Raw genomic sequence first — 20,217 nt, forward strand, 5'->3', positions numbered from 1 at the left:
ATGTTCATCTATTAAAGTAAAAAGAAATAACTGCAAAAAAAATCTCGAATCTTTAAATCAAGCAATAAAAATGTTGGCAGAAATTAGGAACCAAGAAGTTTAAAATGATAAGGTTTTTATGTATAACAAAAGAAAGGAGGCGAATAAAACCATCATATATATGTAAATATAAATAAATAAATAAATAAATATATATATATATATATATATGTATATATTGGGGATCTATCTCCTTTGGGAAAATCATCCATTTTTCTTTTTCTTTTTTTTTATATTTATAAATATCTATTATAATACTGTCCATTTAAAATATTTAACAATCTATAAATTTTTCTTCACATATATATAATATATAAAAAAAAATACATTGAAAAATATATTTTCTATAAAATAAATATATATACATACATATTTTTTATTTTGAACTTAAAAATAATTATGCATTTGTCAGACATATATATTACACTTGCATAAAACATATAATTTTTTTTTTTTTTTTCCATTGTTTTTTTAATCTTACAATTACAATTACTTTTTGTTATATAAATTAAAAACAAAAAAAATTTAAAACACTAAAAAAAATAAAAAAAAATACAAGAAAAATAAAGAATATTTATAAATAAATATATGTACTTATTTTTTATTCTTAAGCAAATTATATTTGCGAAAAAAAAATTTTTTTTAAATGTAAAAATATATATATATATATATATATATATATATATATATATAATATATATGTATATATTTTTTTATAGAAAATTTTTTTCACCCATGTATAATTTTTTTTTTTTTTTTTTAGGGGTTCACAATAAACAGAATTAAAAAGAATATATTTATATAATATTATATATTAATAATTGTTTAGTCCTATAAAATTTAAAATTATTATAATAATTCCATAACTAATCTTTATATTGAATTTCATTAAATATATATATAATATATATACATATATATATTATATCATTTGTTTGTAATTTTTCTGTAAATTTTAATACATTATATATAATATAAATATATATATTTATATTATAATAAATGACTTTATATATTATTGTTTGATATTATAAACTCTTATTCATATTCTCTTTCAATATTAAGAATATCTTTTCATAATTTTAAATACAAAATTGAATACTTTTTCTTTTTCTTTTATTTTTTCTAAAGATTTATGTCAATACAATTTTATTCTGAAAAATATAATGAAAGTTTTTGGGAATAATTTATAATTTATAATTTTTTTGTTTTTTTTTTTTTTTTTTTTTTGTTGTTCTTTTATTATATATATATATATATATATATATATTAATTCGTCCGCCTTATTATATCATAATTGAATATAAATTTGTCAAACCTATATATATTTTTTATATATAATGATATATTTGAAAGATGGATAATTTGAAGGATCCATCTAATTATAGCCCCAATTTGTCTCATACAAGAGGTTCAAGGAAAAGATCAGATATTTTAAATGAGAATTATTATGCAAAAAATTTAAAAAGACGTAAATTGAAGGCTGCTAAGAAATTGTAAATATATATATATATATATAAGTGCATAATAATTGCAACCCCCAAATTATCTCAACTATTGTTGTTATTTATTTATTTGTATAGATTCTTATATATATATATATATATGTATATTTGTATTTATTTTTTTTTCTTCTTTTCAGAAAAGAAAGCACAAATGGAGAATTTACAAAAAAGGTAAAAAAACAACTAAAAGATTATTATGAAATGCGATTTGATAAAAAGGTAATAAATTTACCTTTTAGCACAGATTCGATAAATATACAACAAAGAGGTTTTCATGATTATAGTAAAGATATGAAATTAAAAAAGAATCATATGAATAAACCCTTGTGGATATGTTCAGATGGATTTATATATTTAGAAATGTTTAATAGTTGTAGTAAGCAAGCATCTGATTTTTTAATAACAATAGCTGAACCAATATGTAGACCAGAATTAATTCATGAATTTCAATTAACCATTTTCTCTTTATATGCTGCAATATCAGTAGGTATAACTCTTGATGAATTATTAATTAATTTAGATAAATTTTCTAAAAATGTTTTACCTAATGAATTAATATGTAATATCACTAAAAGTGCTGAATCCTTTGGAAAAGTGAAATTAGTGTTAAGAGAAAATAAATATTATATAGAAGCTACAAACAAATCAGAGTTAGATTATTTATTGAATAATGATACAATCCAGAATGCAAGAATATATTCTACTGATAATAATAATGATAAAAATATGAAAAGTTTGTATAATTTGAATAATAGATTATTGGATAATAGGCATAGAGATAATAACAAAAATGATAATAAAAACAATAGCAATGATAATAATATAGAGAAAACTACGAATAATTTATTCAGTGAAGAACAAAAAGGAAAGGATTGCTACTTAACATATGAGGCCCCCGTGTTGGATACAACCCAGTTAGGTAATACCACAGGACATATATATAATATATATATATTATATATGTATACATATTTGTTCATATTTGTTCATATTTGTTCATATTTTTTCATATTTGTTCATATATTTTTTTTTTTTTTTTTTTTTTTTAATTTTATAACCTTGTAGGATTTAAAATTAGCGAAAGTGAAAAACAACTAATGATGGAAGAAACGAAACATGCGAATTTAAATGCAAACGATAATTCTACAAATACTGCTGAAGTATATTCATTTGAAGTAAATTGTGATAAGATAGAAGAAGTAAAACAAGAAGCATTGCAAACAATGCAAAGGCCTTTATTAATGGAATATGATTTTAGAAGGGATAAGAAGAATCCAAATTTAATATGTTCTTTAAAGAGTCATGTTCAGATAAGATATTATCAAGAAAAGGCACTTAGGAAAATGTTTAGTAATGGTAGAAGTCGTTCAGGTATTATAGTGTTACCTTGTGGTGTGGGTAAAACATTAACGGGTATAACTGCAGCAAGTACTATTAAAAAGTCTGCTTTATTTTTAACAACATCAGCTGTAGCAGTAGAACAATGGAAGAAACAATTTGAAGATTTTACAAATATTCATCCAAGACATATTAGAATATTAACATCAGATTATAAATTAGATTTATGGCCTATTAATGAAGCAGGTGTTTTAATATCAACATATACTATGCTTTCCTATTCAGGAAAAAGAAGTGAACAAAGTTTAAGAATAGTAAATGATATAAGAAGAAGAGAATGGGGTTTATTAGTTTTTGATGAAGTACAATTTGCTCCAGCTCCATCATTTAGAAGAATAAATGATATTGTTAAATCACATTGTAAACTTGGTTTAACAGCTACATTAGTAAGAGAAGATTTATTGATTCGAGATTTACACTGGATTATTGGTCCTAAATTATATGAAGCTAATTGGGTAGAATTACAAAATAAAGGTTTTTTAGCAAAAGCATTATGTAAGGAAATATGGTGTAGTATGCCATGTTCCTTTTATAAATATTATTTAAAATCAAATAGCTTTATTAAAAGAAGATTATATACATGTAACCCTCGAAAATTAATGATGTGTGAATATTTAATAAAATACCATGAACAGAATAATGATAAAATTATTGTTTTTAGTGATAATATATTTGCCTTATTACATATAGCTAAAACTTTAAATAAACCATTTATATATGGTAAACTATCACCAATTGAAAGAATAGCAATTATTAATAAATTTAAACATGACTCTTCCATTAATACCATATTATTAAGTAAAGTAGGAGATAATGCTATTGATATACCCATAGCAAATGTTGTTATACAAATTTCCTTTAATTTTGCTTCACGAAGACAAGAAGCACAAAGATTAGGAAGAATTATTCGACCAAAAAATAAAGCCAATGAAAAAAAAAATATTAATGACCCTGATTCTTTTTTTTATAGTTTAGTCAGTAAAGATACAATCGAAATGTGTTATTCAGATAAAAGACAAAGATTTCTTATTAACCAAGGATATGCTTATAATGTCCTTAGTGATAATATTGTCGATTTTAATAAACTTAATTTAGTTTATAAAAATAAAAAAATTCAAGAAAATTTACTCAAATGTATTTTGGCTAGTACGGATGATGGAAATATGGATGAAGATGATGATTTATTTGAAGACCAGACTTTTAAGAAAGATAATACTAAAGTTAATAAGAGCAATTCTAATATTTTATTAAATAAAAAAGACGATTCATTAAAGAAAATAGATAATACTACAGGAGGATTATTAAAATTATCATCAAATATGGATGTAACATTTGCTGATAAAAAAAAAGTACCCACAAAAAAATTTGCAGATAAGCATATACTTTTTAGAAAATTTTTAAGTCAAAATAAATGAATTTGTTTAATGTTATTTTTATATTAAAATATAGTTTGTTTAATTATGTTTTTTTTTTTTTTTTTTTTTTTTAATAACAATAGATAAATATTTAATATGATAATAACATTTATATAAATATCTTTCAAAGGTTTAAATATTAAATATATATATTTATCACATAATAATAAAGTAGATTTCTTTGTGAACATATTTATATTATTAGATCATATTACTGAATGTGTGAAACGCATAAATGTGTTATATGTATGTATATATATATATATATTTATATATATATATATCATTTAGCATATATCTTAGCCCTGATAAGATAATATACATAACATATTTATATATCATTAGTTGAATCCATATTTTTGTAAAAGGTTAGATGAAAAAATAAAGTATAAACATTTGAAAAACACATCAATAAATTTTCAGCATTAACATATAAGTTAGATTCTCAATAATTGATGAACTGATAAATTGAAATGTGTTTTTCTATATATGAAAAAAAAAAAAAAAATTTATATATCTACATATAAAATTATAAGAAAAAACATGTTTTCATGTTGTTCCACTTAATTATTAATATGAGAAATTATCTTTTGTATGTATATAATTAGAAAAAAACCTCAAAAAGATTACTTACATTTTGAGTTTTATTTATACATAAATTTATTTACTTATTTATTGGTTTCTTTGAATTGTTTGTTATTAAAAATATATCAAAACTTATTATAAATAAATAATTATATATTTTATAGATATGTATAATAATTAAAAAAAAAATTTATTAATATTGTTTCTATATACTTATAAAATAATAATATTATGTGGATATGATAAAAAATAAATATATTGTGTATATTATATAAGATAAAGAATATATATCTTCATATATAAATATATATCATTAAGAAAAAAAAAAAAATACGAATTAATAAATAAAACTTAATAAGAACAAATTTTTAATTAATATTTTATTTTATTATTATTTTTTTAAATATTATTATATAATGTTTATATAATTAAAAAATGTATGTATTATGTATATATAAATTTTTTTAAAAATATAGTTTATTATTATAAAATATATATTTACATTTTATATTATTACCTGTGATAACTATGGATAATGTATATCATATATTTATTTATAATATAATCCATCATATATAAATAAATGTATAAACTTTAATTATATTATTGTATATATAATATATATGATATATATTATATTTATTTACATGTAAATTATATATTTATTAAATCTTTTTTTTTTTTTTTTTTTTTTTTCTTTCTTTCTCTCTTGTAATTCTAATTATTCATTTTATTTAAAGAGAAAATATTAATTACAATAAGTAATAGTAAAAAAGAAAAGAGAAAAAATAAATCTGTATATAAATTTTATACTCTAATAAAATAAGAAAATATAATAAATTATTCCTATTTATTTATAAACAGAATATATATCAAAGGAAAATATTAAAAAAAAAAAAAAAAAAAGAAAAAAAAAAATATATTTTATATATTAAAAAAAGAAAAAAAAAAAAAAAAAAATGAATGCAGGATATAGTGACGTTGTTCTATTAGTTCAGTTTTCACAAAAAATTGAAAGTAGAACATTTGTTGAGTACAAATCCTTAAAATTAGCTTTAAATGGTTAAACAATATAATAATAATAAATATATATATTTATATTTATTTGTAACATTTATATGATGTAATATATATATAACTGATTATTAGAAAGACATATGCACATGTAAATACGACGACATATATATATATTTATTATAAAAAAAAAAAAAAAACTTTTTTTTTTTCTAATAGGAATATGCCAGTTATATGAACAAGCCATAAAAGAAAATGATCCTTCCGTTCAGAGAATTACTTATAATATGAACGATCTATTTTTATATATTGATAATATACCAAAAATCACAATATTACTGTAATATACTAATAAATTGAAAAATATATAATAATAATAATAATATTATAGAATGATGTGATTTATATAATATACTTACATATGTGTATAATATATAAGAAAATGTATTCCTGTCATTTATTTTATTATTATATATATATATATATATATGTACTTTTTTTTTTAGATTTCATACACCTACCTTTACGTACAAGCCTCATGATAAAATTTGGATAAAACAGAAATTGGTTGACCATATTAAAGATCAAATTGGAAAATAAATGAATATAAAAAAATAAAAATTGTAAAATATAAATATGGTTTTATATAATGATTATGGGAGAAAATATGATACTTATGTATATACCATGTCATAATACATTAATTTCTTTTTTTTTTTTCATTTTATTATTATTATGAATTTTATTATTAATTTTATGGTTAATGATATTATGATTATTAATTTTTTGATTATTAATATTTTGATTATTAATATTATTTTTATTATTGTTATTATTAAATATATATATTATTATATATGTTGTATTAATTACTTAATGTTTATAAACTGAAAATATAATAAAATACACTTATAATTTTTTTTTTTTTTTTTATATTTTATTTCCTAATAAATAACTTTTATATTTTTCATAAGAGTTTTTATATTCTTCATCAAGTTTATTTTTCAGTTGTTCCTTTCTTTCGTTTGTCTATATTTGATAAAAAAAAATATAAAATATAAATATAAATAAATATATATATATATATATATATATTTTTGTATGTGTTTATATATTACATTTTTTTCTTCCTTGTTCATCATGTTTTCTTTTTCCTACAAAATTTTTTTTTTTAATAATTTTTAGAAGATTAATGTAAAATATTTATTGATTTTTTTAAATGATAATATTGAAAAACAAAATATAGTAAAAATATATTTAAAATAAAAGTAAATAGAAATAATAATAATGTTTTTATTTACTTTGCATAATTCTAATTGTCTTTTCAGTTTTTGCTTGTTGAGGTAAATTCGATTTTCAATCCATAATAAAAATTCTTCCATTTCTTCCTTCGACTATATATGAAAAATAAAATGCAATAAGATTTAATATACTTTATATATATTTTGGGTATAGCCAAAAAAAAAAAAAAAAAAATTTACCGAATTTAATAAGTTGTCTTCAATTTCGTAAACAAATACACAACCACTCGAATCTCCAATTATTATTTTATTGTAAGAATATTTGTACATATCTATTGTGTTAGTTGTATATTATAAAAAATATATATATATATATATATATATATATATATGTAGCGATATATATTATAAAATATAAAAAATCCAGAAAAAATAAAATTAAAAGCTATAATAATATATATGTATATATTTTAATTTTTTTTTTTTTTTTTGTTCATTAACCATCGTCATCTTTACTCATTAAATATTCATTAGTATCTATAATATCATCATAATCATCATAATTTATATCATCATTATCATCCTTATTCTTCTTTTCCTCTTTTGTTTTATGTACATAAGAATTAAATATATTCGAGTCTATATTTTGAAAAATGCTTACACATGTTAAACTGTAGCTGCTAATTGTTAATGAGTATATACAATGATTTTTCTGCTCTGATAAATTCCATATTTCTATATGTCCATTTATTTTTCCTATGAATATAACACTAATTTTAGTTTGGCTAAATTCACAACATGAGTATATTTCATTGCTTCTGAAAAATTTGTAGGAATATAAACATAATTATATAATAAAATTAATAGTAATTAATACTGTTACATTTATAATATCATATATATATATATATATATATATATGTATATATTTATTTATTTATTTATTTATTTAATTATCACTTGGGTGATATAAATATTGGGTGCTCCTCGTTTTCTTTCCATAAGTAAAAATTTGTATCAGTCAAGGTTATAATTAAATACTTAATGAGAGTATTTCTTTTTACACATACTAATGTTTTAAAACTTTTATAATCCTTAAATAAAAAGAAAAGAAAAAATTGATATTATTAAGAATGCGGTCTCTTTTTATTATAATTAATAAAAGAATAAATAAATAAATAAATATATATATATATATATGTGTATGCTCTTCAAATATTAATTTTTTTTTTTTTTTTTTTTTTTTTTACATCATTTATCTTATTGATAATAGAATAGTTCTTATCTTTTTGCATACATCCATATAAGTTACCAACTATATATTCACCTTCCTCCTGAATAGAATATAACAAAATAATATAATATATAAAAACGCAATAGAGGTAACTTAAATAATATATATATATACATATATTTTGATGTCTATGTACAGAGAAAGCGAAAAAAGAAGACACATTAGCATTTAGTTCCATAAAATGAAAATATGTATATCCAAGTGAATACTCTATAAAAAAATAAAAGAATTCAAATTTGTCACATATATATATATATATATATATATATATAATATTTGTCATATATTAGTTGCTTCAAAAATATATATATTATATTTTTTTTTTTTTTTTTTTTTTAATATAAAACCAAATAAGATCTATTTAATTTATTTTATGTATATAAAAAAAAGTATAAATAAACCTTATGTTTGACAATAACGTTTGTATAATTTACCTGTATTTGGTCTTGTACTATTAATTTTGAAAATAGGTTTATACCCATATAACTCATCAGCTAATTCCTTATCCTTTTTTTTCATATTAATTTTTGGTTCTGCTATTTCAATATTAGTTGCATCCCATATTAATATTGATCCATCGACTATGAAGAGAAAAAATGTATAAAAAGAGTTAGAACATAACAAACAAATAAATAATAATTATTAAAATAATAATAATAATAATAATAATCACATATATGATTATTTACCAGATATAGAAACTAACAAATGACAATTCTTTTGATTACTAATAGATATTTTCTTCTCATTTAATATTAAAGTTTTATCATTTAAAAAAATTAAAGATGTTACTTCTCTTTTATGGGAATGTTCTATACTACTAAATAAATAAGGTTCTATGTTTACAGTTTTCTCATCTAAATAGAAAAAGAAATTTAATTGTTTATATTTTGATCAAAAATGTTTCATGTAAGACTTATAATTATTTATTTTATTATTATTATTATTGTTTTTTAGTACTAATTTTAGAATTCAATACAGATATTCCATTAAAATTTGGTGGTAACTTCCAAATTACTAACTATAAAGATTAGGAAATTTTGGATGTGTAAAATTGTGTGTCCATATAAACATATACATATATATATATATATATATATATATATATATATATATATATATATGTTATGAAGAAAAATAATGACAAACCAGGCCATTGCTACATCCTGCAATAACTAAATTGTAATCATTTTCATTTACAATGGCACTTGAGATTTGCTAAAAATTAGATAATATATATGTGAATGTAGAAATATATATTTAATATTATTAAATACGATATGTATATATATATATATATATGTATATTTTTATTTTTGATATTACATATGGTGATATTAAAGCATATAAAGGGTTTATATAATTATTATATGACCATATTAGAATATAGCTATCTGTATTAACACCTTCAATAAAGTTGTCATTTTTATTATTATTTATATAAATGATGAATATCAAATAATTTATTAAAGATAGATATAAAGTGAATAAAACAACTTTGTCTGTAGTATATTTAACATCTGTATAAATAAATATTTTATTTAAATATTTAATATTCTTAAAAGATAAAATATCACTACTTTGTAAATTTTGTTCTTGTTCTTTTTGTAATATGATGATATTTTCTATTATGGATTTTTCAATAATAGGAAAAACTTTATGAAGAAATTTTTCTAGATTAATTGATTTCAATATATCTTCTTTGGTTTTATTTAAAAATTCAATATTATATTGTATACCTAAGTTTTTGAAAACGGCTTTATATGTTTGTGTATTTTTATCATGAAGTACAATGGAATTTGTTGAATAAAAGTCTAGAGTTTTTTCTTGTACCACATTTCTTATCTAAATAATATATATATATATATATATATATATATATGTATATGTTATATGTATGTAATAAAAGATTAGAAATATTATGTATCAATATAATATATATGCATATTTTACCGTCATATTACTTTTAATTGATGTGTATTTATCACATTCTACAAATTCATGTTGACTGTTTTTTACTTTGTCTCTTTTGATATATATAATTTTTTTGAATTTTTTCCTGTTTTGAATAGTATGTGTATTATTTATCTCTTTTCTTATTTCTTCTTCATTTGATGAAATATATGTTTTTGGTTTTATAAAAATACAATTCAGTTTTTCTGTGTCTTCAAAACTGCTGTTTCTGTTATAATCTGTTTCTTTATTTATATCAAATGTGTTAGTTGTATTTTGATACTTCTATAAAATTAGTAATAAAATATTTATTATAATATAGTAAAAAAGGTAAACTTAGGAATAAATTTATTTAAATTTATATTAATGGCAAAGGTTAAGAAAACAAAAATATAAACACTTAAAAATAGTGGGACCTCTAATAAGTAGGAATAGGTGTTTGTGTCGAAAATAATTGAATATGTATTTTTCTCATCATTTTGTAGCATTAAAATATCATCAAATGTGTAATCCTTAAAAATGAAATAAAATAAAAAAAATTGATATATTAGGGTTATATGTATACACATAAATATATATATATATATATATATATATATGTTTCCTTAATAATGTATAGTTGTTTAAATATACATATATATTTTTACAGTGAGAGAGTTTTTTATAGAAAGATATTCTTCGGATTTAAAAAACTTTTGTAGAAGAGTATAGAAATAGTTTTTATTTATTAAAACTGATGAAGACTTATTAAATATAATATCACTAAGCTCTTTGGATAGATTGATTTCCAACATATGTTTTACATCTTTATCTATCTTTAAATTGACTGCGCTAAATAAAAAAGTTTGAAAAAATATTCTAATATTTTGAATTTAAAAAAGAGAGATAAAAAAATTATTGCATTATTATATTATAATATTAGAATTATATAATATATATATATATTTTCAATTGTATGATTATTCATAAACAAATACATTTAATTTTATATATATATTGATTTATTTTTTTTAATTTAATGTGTTATTAGAAAGAACCTAATAAACGAGTTCACATCTGTTTGACTTATTTTCATATCTCCTTTTGTTTCTACGTCCTTATTTGTTATATGTACATCGAATAAAATTGAATTTTTTAACTGCTGGTTTTTTTTATCGGTATCCGTTGTCTTGTATTTAATTTCATTTGATACAGATTTATTTTCAAACCCCTCTTTGTCGCGTTTATTTTTGTAATCAGAATCTGTCCTATTTTTAATGTCTATATCTAATTTTTTCTTATTTATTTCATTTTTTTTGGGAACTTCATTTTTTTTGATCACTTCTTTTTTTTTCTTTATATTTTCTTTGGGTTCATTATATTTCTCCTTTTTGTCGATATGTAAAACATTCTTGTTTTTCATAATGGATAGTTATATAATAGATATATTAATAATTTTTAAATGTCTTCTTAAATTATAATAATTCAAGAATATAAAGACCGAAGGATTATACTTACAATAACATATATATATATATATATATGGATGAGAAAGGAAAAGTAAAAAAGAAAAGAATGAAAAAAGATAGGAAAACATAAAAAGACAATATATATATATATATTTAAATGTAATTTGATTTATTATATGTTTTAAAACAAATAGATTTATAATGTATACATTTAATTTACATAAGTTTAAGAATGTTGAATTAATTTATATAACAAAATAAAATATTATATTATATTAATATAATAATATATGCAATAATAAAGTAAATAATTTTAAAATAAAAAAAAAAAAATAATTTATTTAAGCAAAATCATTGTGTGCATAAATTATGTGACAATAAAATAGAAAGCATTAAAAATATATACATATATATAAATATATAATTAATTACGTATAAGAGTTGAAAAATGTTAGAGAAAAAATAAACATTAAAACAAAAAAAAATATTATTTCTACATTTATATGAGTATAAATAAAAAAGTAAGGTTTATTAATTTAAATATTTATACACATTAATCATAACAAAATATGTTATGGTTACATAAAAAAAAAAGGAACTAATTATAAGATAAATAAATAAATAAATATATATATATATATATATATATATATATATAATATTAAAGAACAAATTATTTTATTTATTTATTTTTTTTTTTTTTTTGAATTTAATTCATTTTGTTGTTATTAAATCATTCTCTAGTAAATTTAGAAGGTCTTCTACATTTTTTTTATTTTTCAATAATTTATTCTTATTATCATTTAATTTTTTTTCTATATATATCATACTATTGTTTTCTTTGGACGCTTGATGTAGTATATAAATACCGTACATACTCACCTTGAAAATTTATAAAAAAAAAAAAAAAAATAGAAGATAAATAAGGATTATTAATATTATCTTATATGCACTTTTATTATTTCATAGGTATTCATATGGAAATGATGTTAGATATAAAATATATCTTACATATAATGTGATGGTATAATGTACAACTTGCATATAATTTCATATTATAAAATACATATTACATATAATATTCAGTATAAAATAAATGTTACACATATGTCTTATATATATATATATATATATATATATATATATATATATATATATATATATTGCTTTTTTTTTCATACTAAGTAAAAAATGGAGTGAGAAATTGAACCTATGGCAATAAAAAAGCCTGTTACAAATAAACCTATAATTTCTTTATTTTTATAACCTTTTGAATTGTGTTGATTTAATATCTGAAAAGAATTTGAAATTATAAAATGCAAATAACATAGGGATAAATATTAAATAATAAAATAAATATGTAAATATAAATAGGTCATTCAATTTGTATACGTATTTATTTTAAATGACAATAATAAAGAAAAAACAAAAATAAAATGAAATAAAATAAAATAAAAGCTATTTATATAAGAAATTATTTTTTAAGAAATTATTTACTTTTATTTTCTCTTCCATTAAATAAGATTTATGAGTTAACAAATTATTTAATTCATTGATTACTTTTTGAAGTTTTACTTTCTTTTCTTCTTTTATAAATTGATGATTATTATTAATAGACTGAGTTAAGAAAAAAAATAAATAAAAGAAAATAAATTAAAAATGAAATGAGGGAATATATATATGTGATATATATTTAAAAATGGAAACTGATATGAAATAAGAATATAAATAAAAAGGAAAAAAAAAAAAAAAAAAGATGGTCTAATATATGTAATATATATAAATATATATTAAAAAATAAATTGACACCTTTAATAATATGGTATAGTATGAATGTGTATATTATATTATATATATATATATATATTGATAAGGAAAAAGAAAAAAAACAAAACAAAGGAAAACGGAAAAAGCATTTACTTTTTTTTTTTTTTTTTTTTTTTTTTTTTTTACTTCTTGTAGTAAATACAGAGAACCTCTATCTAGTTTATTTTTGACTTTTCTAATATGGTCAATTATTATTTGTTCTGAAAAGAACTTTTTTTGAATATAATTCACATTATATTTATTAGTTAAAATATTATTGAAGATAATTTTTTTCATATTTAAAAAAATAAATTTAGTCAAAGAACATACAAAAAGATTATTGTTTTTTGATAACACATTTTTTTGACATTTTATCAACTTGATAAAAATGTATAAGAAATTATATTTTTTGTATGAATTAATTTTTTTTTTTTTTCTTTCTTTTTCTTAGGATAATATTATAAATACAAGATTATATATATATATAATATAATATATATTGTATGTAAAACTAATTTTTAATTTTTGCTTTTTTTTTCATATATCAAATATATATTATTATAAAAGTTGCATTTGATCTAGTTTAAATTATATAATTTATGATAATATAAAAACACATAATTAATTATATATAAATGCATTATACGGTTATATATAAAAAAAAAAGAAATAAATAAAATACATATATAATATATATATATATATATAATGAATAAATTAATAAAATATAATACATATGTATCGTATTTTTTTATTTTTATTATTTTTTTTTTTTTTTTTGATATATATATATATATATAAAATAAAAAAATAAAATAAAATAGTGTAATAATTTTTATATTGTATTATATTTATATATAATAATCGTACATAAAATAAAATTAATGCATAGATATTATAAAATATTAATATAAAATATATCATTTTTTAAAATATATAATTTATATATGAATTTATATATATATATATATATATATATATATGTATAATATACATATGTAAAAAAATAATATTAATATATATAAAAAATATATATATATATATATTTATTTATATTTACATCTTAAAAATTATATATTTTGAATATATTTGTTTGTGCATATAGTTTTTTTATATATTATTATTATTTTTTTATTTAAAAAAAAATTATTATTTATTAAACATTATTTATATATATATAATTATATAAAATATAATTACATAGTTTTAATATATTTATTTATATATTTTAATTATATATATATATATATTTACATATTTTTATATATAAATATATTTTAACCTCTTTATATTTATTATTGTTATATATAAAAATAATATAATATATAAAATAATTTTTTTTTAAAATTTTAAAAAAAAATTATGTTTTTAAAAAATATATAAATTATTTTAACTCTGTAAAATATAAGCATATTTTCATTTCTAGAAGTATTAAAACAAATATATATTTAATTTTTTTTTTTTTTTTTTTTACTGAAAAAAATATTTATATATTTTTTTATTTACATATATTATTATAATATTATATAATATATATATAATAAAAAATATATTTATATATTATTATTACATATATTATATATATTTTTATTTCTTTTTAATAAATTTTCTTTCATTCTTTCCTTTTTTTTTTCTTTTTTTTTTTTTTAAATACATTTATTTAAATATTATATTTTATATAATAAAATATTAAACAAAAAAAAAAAAAAATTATTTATATCAAAACAATTTTGAAAAAAATATTAAAAAACCATTTTATATTTATTTAAAAAAAAACAATCAAAAATGGCGTCACAAATTCAACCATCAAGATTTTTAGATAGTAAGATAATTTTATACTTGAAAAAAAAAAGAAAATTATTATAATATTATATATATATATTTATATATATGTAATATATGTTTGTATGTATCAATGAATAAATAAAATATTGATTTCTTTATTTTTTATATAAATATATTATAATTATATATATTATAAGAGTTGATTACATTTATTAGTAGTAGTCTTTATATATTGATATTATAATATATATGCATAAAAGCTCTCCAAATATAATAATCATAATATTATTATATATATATGAACATATAATATGAAGAAATTATGTTATTTTGAATAAACAAATAATATATAAAATATAATACATATCATTAGTAATTGGTTTATGTCAAAATGTTTTATTTTATTTTATTTTTTTTTTCTTTACAGGTGCAATTATAGCATTATTTGCCATGATAATATCGGCATCCTTCCTTTACATGTTTTCAGAATTTTTTATGATGTCACATGAATCCAAATTGTTTAACAATAAATTAAGTATGATATTATCACGTTTATTTCCTTTTAAAGTAATGATATGAATAAAAAAAAAAAACATATATGAATATATTAAATTTTTTTTTTTTTTTTTTGTGTTTTTTTTAAAAAAGACAATTTATTTCATATTATATTTAAATTTTTCGTTCAGAAGACTTTCGAGTACAACTTAACCCACATATTGCTTCTTACCATATGTATCATTATCCTTAGTCTTAAGTAAGAAAAAAGAAATATAATAAGAGTAAAAAGACAGTATTTCAAAATAGTTATATGCTTAAATTTAATATACATATGATGTATAAACATATATCTTAAATTTTGTATGCATTATTTTTATAATTATTTTTTTATTTTTTATTTTTAGACCTGAAAGTGTAGGCAGCAAATATGGATTAAAGGATAGCAGAAAACCCCAAGGTAAAGATGACGCACACAAGGCTGATGAAGATCCAAATAGATTAAATCGTGACAAGAAAAAATAAACAATCAAATATTAAAAAGTGTGCAAAAATAAAAAATATATGGAAATATATTTATACAAATATATATATATATATATATATATAGCACTCTAATTTTCAATTAATTTTAAGAATCAATGCGATACTCAATGAAATAAAAAATTTCAAAAAAAAAAAAAAAAAATAGAATAAAAATTTCAAAAAAAAAAAAAAAAATATATATAAAAATAGTTAATATAATAATATAGTGATATGAATACAAAATGTGTTGGTAAACAATAACATATACATTTGATCAGATAATATATAAAGTGTTATTTAGTTAAAGAAAAAAAATCCAAAAATTTACATATTAATATATATATATATATATATATATATATAATTGTACATATTTTATAAATAAGGAAAAAAAAATTTTTTTTTTTTTTTTTTTTTTTATTATTATTTTTTAAATATTATGCCTCATGGAAACATTAAATTTCAAATAATAATATATATTTATGTATATATATATATATGCATATATTTTTTTGTATGTATGTATAAATTTATATATAAATATAAATAACTAAACGTCATTAAAATATAATGAAAAATAAGTAGAATGAACAAGTATGAAATGAAACAAAAAGTAAAATAAAAATATAATATAATATAATATAATATAATATAATATAATATAATATAATATAATATAATATAATAAGGAATATATAATATTATTCATAAGTTTACTTTTTTTTTTTTTTTTTAACCCTTTTAACTATTAATATTTTGATAGTTAAAAATTGTTTTAAAATCATATAAGGTATCATATATAGTTTCATTTTTACTATTATATATTTGTTGATTAAATTTACTAATTATGTAAATGAAGGTGGAAATATCTTCAATTAATGGATAAATAGGATAATTGTGTACATCATTAGTAAAAAGTAGATTTATAATATTTTGATTTGTTGTTAATTGAATAGTGTTTTTTTTTTTTTCATAATGTTTTGAACAATTCTTGGTTTTATTTAATTCATCGTTTTTATTATTCATGTGATTTTCTTTACAAGAAATATTTTCATTATCATCATGATTATTATGTTTATTTATTTCTTTTTCTTGGGTATTATTTATATTTTGCTTTTCTATATTTTCAAATATATTTTTATATATATCTAAATTTTGATTAATTAATTGTATAGTATCCTTTCTATATACAGTTGGTTTATATTCATAATATGCCATATAAATAATACCTTCTTTTTTTAGTAAATTATTGAATTGGTTCATAAAATATTCATCATTTGGTTTATTTTCTTCTTCCTTATTTTCTTTTAATATATTATTCATTTCATCTTGGTTTTTATCATATTGATATTGGTCTTCTCTTTTATCTATTATTTCATTATTTTGATGTTTTTTATTTGTATTTATTTTATTGTTGATATTAGATAACTGGCTGATATTATTAAATTCTGATGTATTAAAAAAATGTCTAATTTGTTTGAGCAGTTGTTCATTAAAAACATTTTTGTCATAAAAGTAACAATTGTCACAATTACTGTATTTATCATTTTGTTGTTTTTGAATAAATAATTTTAACACATCCAATAGTAATAAATAATTTAAGGGTTTGTCATCATTTGGGTATGTATTATTATTAGAAAAAAAATGTGCATTATTATACTCTGGCCCAGAATTAAAAGAAACATTACCACTACTATCAATATGTTTATAATTATTGTTATGATTATTTTCATTATTATTATATTTTTTTTGTTGTTTATTTGGCACATTTTCTGTTTCTATCTCTAGATATGTAAAATATGTTAAGAAAAACCCAAGGGGACATGATCCACTACTATAATCTAACTGCAATATATGAATGGTACAATAAGAATTACATGAATTGGTTTTTACTTGATGTTTTAATTTTGGTTGTTTATGTATATAAAAAGCTAGACCATTTTGTCCTAGAAAAGAATAAGTACTTAAGACTAATAATCTGCTTGTTTTTATATGTATATTATTATCTTGTTCATATTCATTTTTAAAAAGATATTTTTTCATTTCTTTAAAATTTATATTTGATCCAGTTGATATAACAAATTTAGGTTTAATTATAAATCCGTTATCTAATATTACCTCATTTATTTTTACATTGGATGTATTATAATTTTCACTATTTTCATATTCATGGTGTTCGTTTTCTTTTGTATAATTATAATTCGAGTATGTTATGTGTTCAATTTTTCTATTTATCATATATATAGAATTATTTAAACAAGCTACTCGAGATAGGGCATATATAATATCGTTTAATCCATAAGATGGATATATAAATGCGTTTTCGAACGAATTTTGTAATTTAAATTTATTTAATGAGTTTACTAAAATGTGTAGACGTTTTAAGAATTCATTTTTATTCAAGATATATTTTGTTTCTTTAGAAAAACCACTTAAATAATATTCAGGTATATTATGAACATTTTTACAATATCCTAGGTCAAGATCAAATAAACCTATACCGTACATAATATAGTCGGAAATTTTGTCTGTAATATTAAATGTATTTAAATAATTTATTATGTTAACATTTTCTGATAAATTTTGTATGTTATCATTTACGTCATCATAAGGTGTTATAGTACCAATATTATTGATATTATCATTATTATTTTGTTGCTGTATTCCTCTTTCTTTTACTTCTCCTAAGGAACCTTCTACTTTTTGACTATCCTCAGATAAGGATTGATTAGGCCCTTTTTTCATAAAAGCATAATTTGAAAAATTGGAAAATGTATAATTTTTATCATAGACAATATTTTTATATATAAAGTTCATAATCATTCTTTTTTCATTCAAATTTAAGTTGTTATCTAAAAACACTTGAGATTTATTTAAAGGTACTTTCACAAAAACTAAATCATCTTTATTATTATTTTCTTGATTTAATATTATTGCTGAGTATGGTAGATGTTGAATTATTTGTTATTTCCTTTTCTTCATTTTGTATATTTTGTGTATGATCCTTACTTATAGTGTTCGTATTTTCTTGATGTTGTTGTTCATTAAATTTTTTATAGGTTAAATAAAAGTATTGTATACCTAAAAAACTAATATATGTATGAGCATTTACACTCATTAAAAGATTAACAATATTACTTTCATTATATATAATTTTAGGATTTATATCTATATTAAATTTATTGTTATTAATTTTGAAATAATTTTGAACAATTTCTTGTAATTCTTTTTTTTTTACTTGAGTCAAATTGGAAAAAGGCAAAAATTCGTAATAAAATTTTTCCAATTTATTATGTACATCTTGAAACTGACAGAAATTTAATGAACCATTGTAATCACCATAATAATTATTTTTATCAATATTTATTACATTATAGTTTTTAATAGAAAAATATACAGACAATAATGTATTCAGCAAACTTGTTCCACAGATTAATATATCACACTCAAATAATTTGTTATTTTTTTCATCCATTTAGAGTCTTATTTTTGTGCCTTTTTTTTTTTTTATTAGAATATTAAAAAATTAATAAGTGGAAAAAATTAATAATTTTTATAAGGATGCAATATTTAAAAACTTTTTTTATAAAAGAATGATGAGGATGTAAATTTTTATTTAACTTTTTATTATATTATATATATTAAATTTTAAGTACACATTATAATTATTATAAAGGGAAGAAGGAAAGAAAAAAACATCAAAAAAAAAACAAA

The 20,217-nt window shown here is 17.6% G+C and overlaps 7 protein-coding genes across 7 annotated transcripts in view; 4 read left to right on the forward strand and 3 right to left on the reverse strand.

The window, feature by feature from the left end:
- Positions 1–103, forward strand: part of PADL01_1036100 (dynamin-like protein) — a gene marked incomplete at both ends in the record, with an annotated part of 2,130 nt that extends 2,027 nt beyond the window's left edge. The window contains one exon of the mRNA XM_028682443.1: positions 1–103. This exon is cut by the window's left edge and continues 2,027 nt beyond it. Within this exon, the coding sequence (XP_028538721.1) occupies positions 1–103 (103 nt within the window).
- A 1,292-nt stretch (positions 104–1,395) lies between these two features.
- Positions 1,396–4,357, forward strand: PADL01_1036200 (DNA repair helicase RAD25, putative; the record flags this gene model as incomplete). Its single annotated transcript, XM_028682444.1, has 3 exons — positions 1,396–1,535; positions 1,682–2,463; positions 2,610–4,357. 3 exons carry the CDS (start codon positions 1,396–1,398, stop codon positions 4,355–4,357), a joined length of 2,670 nt encoding a protein of 889 aa, XP_028538722.1.
- Positions 4,358–5,901: 1,544 nt separating this feature from the next.
- PADL01_1036300 (enhancer of rudimentary homolog, putative) lies at positions 5,902–6,556 on the forward strand (the record flags this gene model as incomplete). The annotated part of the gene is made up of 3 exons (XM_028682445.1): positions 5,902–6,004; positions 6,176–6,296; positions 6,463–6,556. 3 exons carry the CDS (start codon positions 5,902–5,904, stop codon positions 6,554–6,556), a joined length of 318 nt encoding a protein of 105 aa, XP_028538723.1.
- Positions 6,557–6,886: 330 nt separating this feature from the next.
- Positions 6,887–11,846, reverse strand: PADL01_1036400 (dynein intermediate chain, putative; the record flags this gene model as incomplete). Its single annotated transcript, XM_028682446.1, has 17 exons — positions 6,887–6,985; positions 7,075–7,110; positions 7,258–7,350; positions 7,438–7,529; positions 7,714–8,015; positions 8,158–8,291; positions 8,448–8,531; positions 8,628–8,701; positions 8,926–9,072; positions 9,181–9,348; positions 9,452–9,512; positions 9,641–9,709; positions 9,818–10,336; positions 10,445–10,729; positions 10,861–10,956; positions 11,092–11,302; positions 11,482–11,846. 17 exons carry the CDS (start codon positions 11,844–11,846, stop codon positions 6,887–6,889), a joined length of 2,835 nt encoding a protein of 944 aa, XP_028538724.1.
- A 760-nt stretch (positions 11,847–12,606) lies between these two features.
- Positions 12,607–13,995, reverse strand: PADL01_1036500 (conserved Plasmodium protein, unknown function; the record flags this gene model as incomplete). The annotated part of the gene is made up of 4 exons (XM_028682449.1): positions 12,607–12,774; positions 13,074–13,184; positions 13,390–13,509; positions 13,846–13,995. The coding sequence occupies 4 exons, from the start codon at positions 13,993–13,995 to the stop codon at positions 12,607–12,609; spliced, it is 549 nt and encodes a 182-aa protein (XP_028538725.1).
- Positions 13,996–15,483: 1,488 nt separating this feature from the next.
- Positions 15,484–16,503, forward strand: PADL01_1036600 (antigen UB05; the record flags this gene model as incomplete). The annotated part of the gene is made up of 4 exons (XM_028682450.1): positions 15,484–15,520; positions 15,911–16,050; positions 16,173–16,237; positions 16,386–16,503. 4 exons carry the CDS (start codon positions 15,484–15,486, stop codon positions 16,501–16,503), a joined length of 360 nt encoding a protein of 119 aa, XP_028538726.1.
- A 741-nt stretch (positions 16,504–17,244) lies between these two features.
- PADL01_1036700 (GDP dissociation inhibitor, putative) lies at positions 17,245–19,978 on the reverse strand (the record flags this gene model as incomplete). The annotated part of the gene is given in 2 exon segments (XM_028682451.1): positions 17,245–19,407; positions 19,424–19,978. 2 exon segments carry the CDS (start codon positions 19,976–19,978, stop codon positions 17,245–17,247), a joined length of 2,718 nt encoding a protein of 905 aa, XP_028538727.1.
- Between the last annotated feature and the right edge of the window lie 239 nt (positions 19,979–20,217).

The sequence above is a fragment of the Plasmodium sp. gorilla clade G2 genome (genome assembly GCF_900097015.1).
Source record: "Plasmodium sp. gorilla clade G2 genome assembly, chromosome: 10".
NCBI classification, from domain to species: domain Eukaryota; phylum Apicomplexa; class Aconoidasida; order Haemosporida; family Plasmodiidae; genus Plasmodium; species Plasmodium adleri (nom. inval.).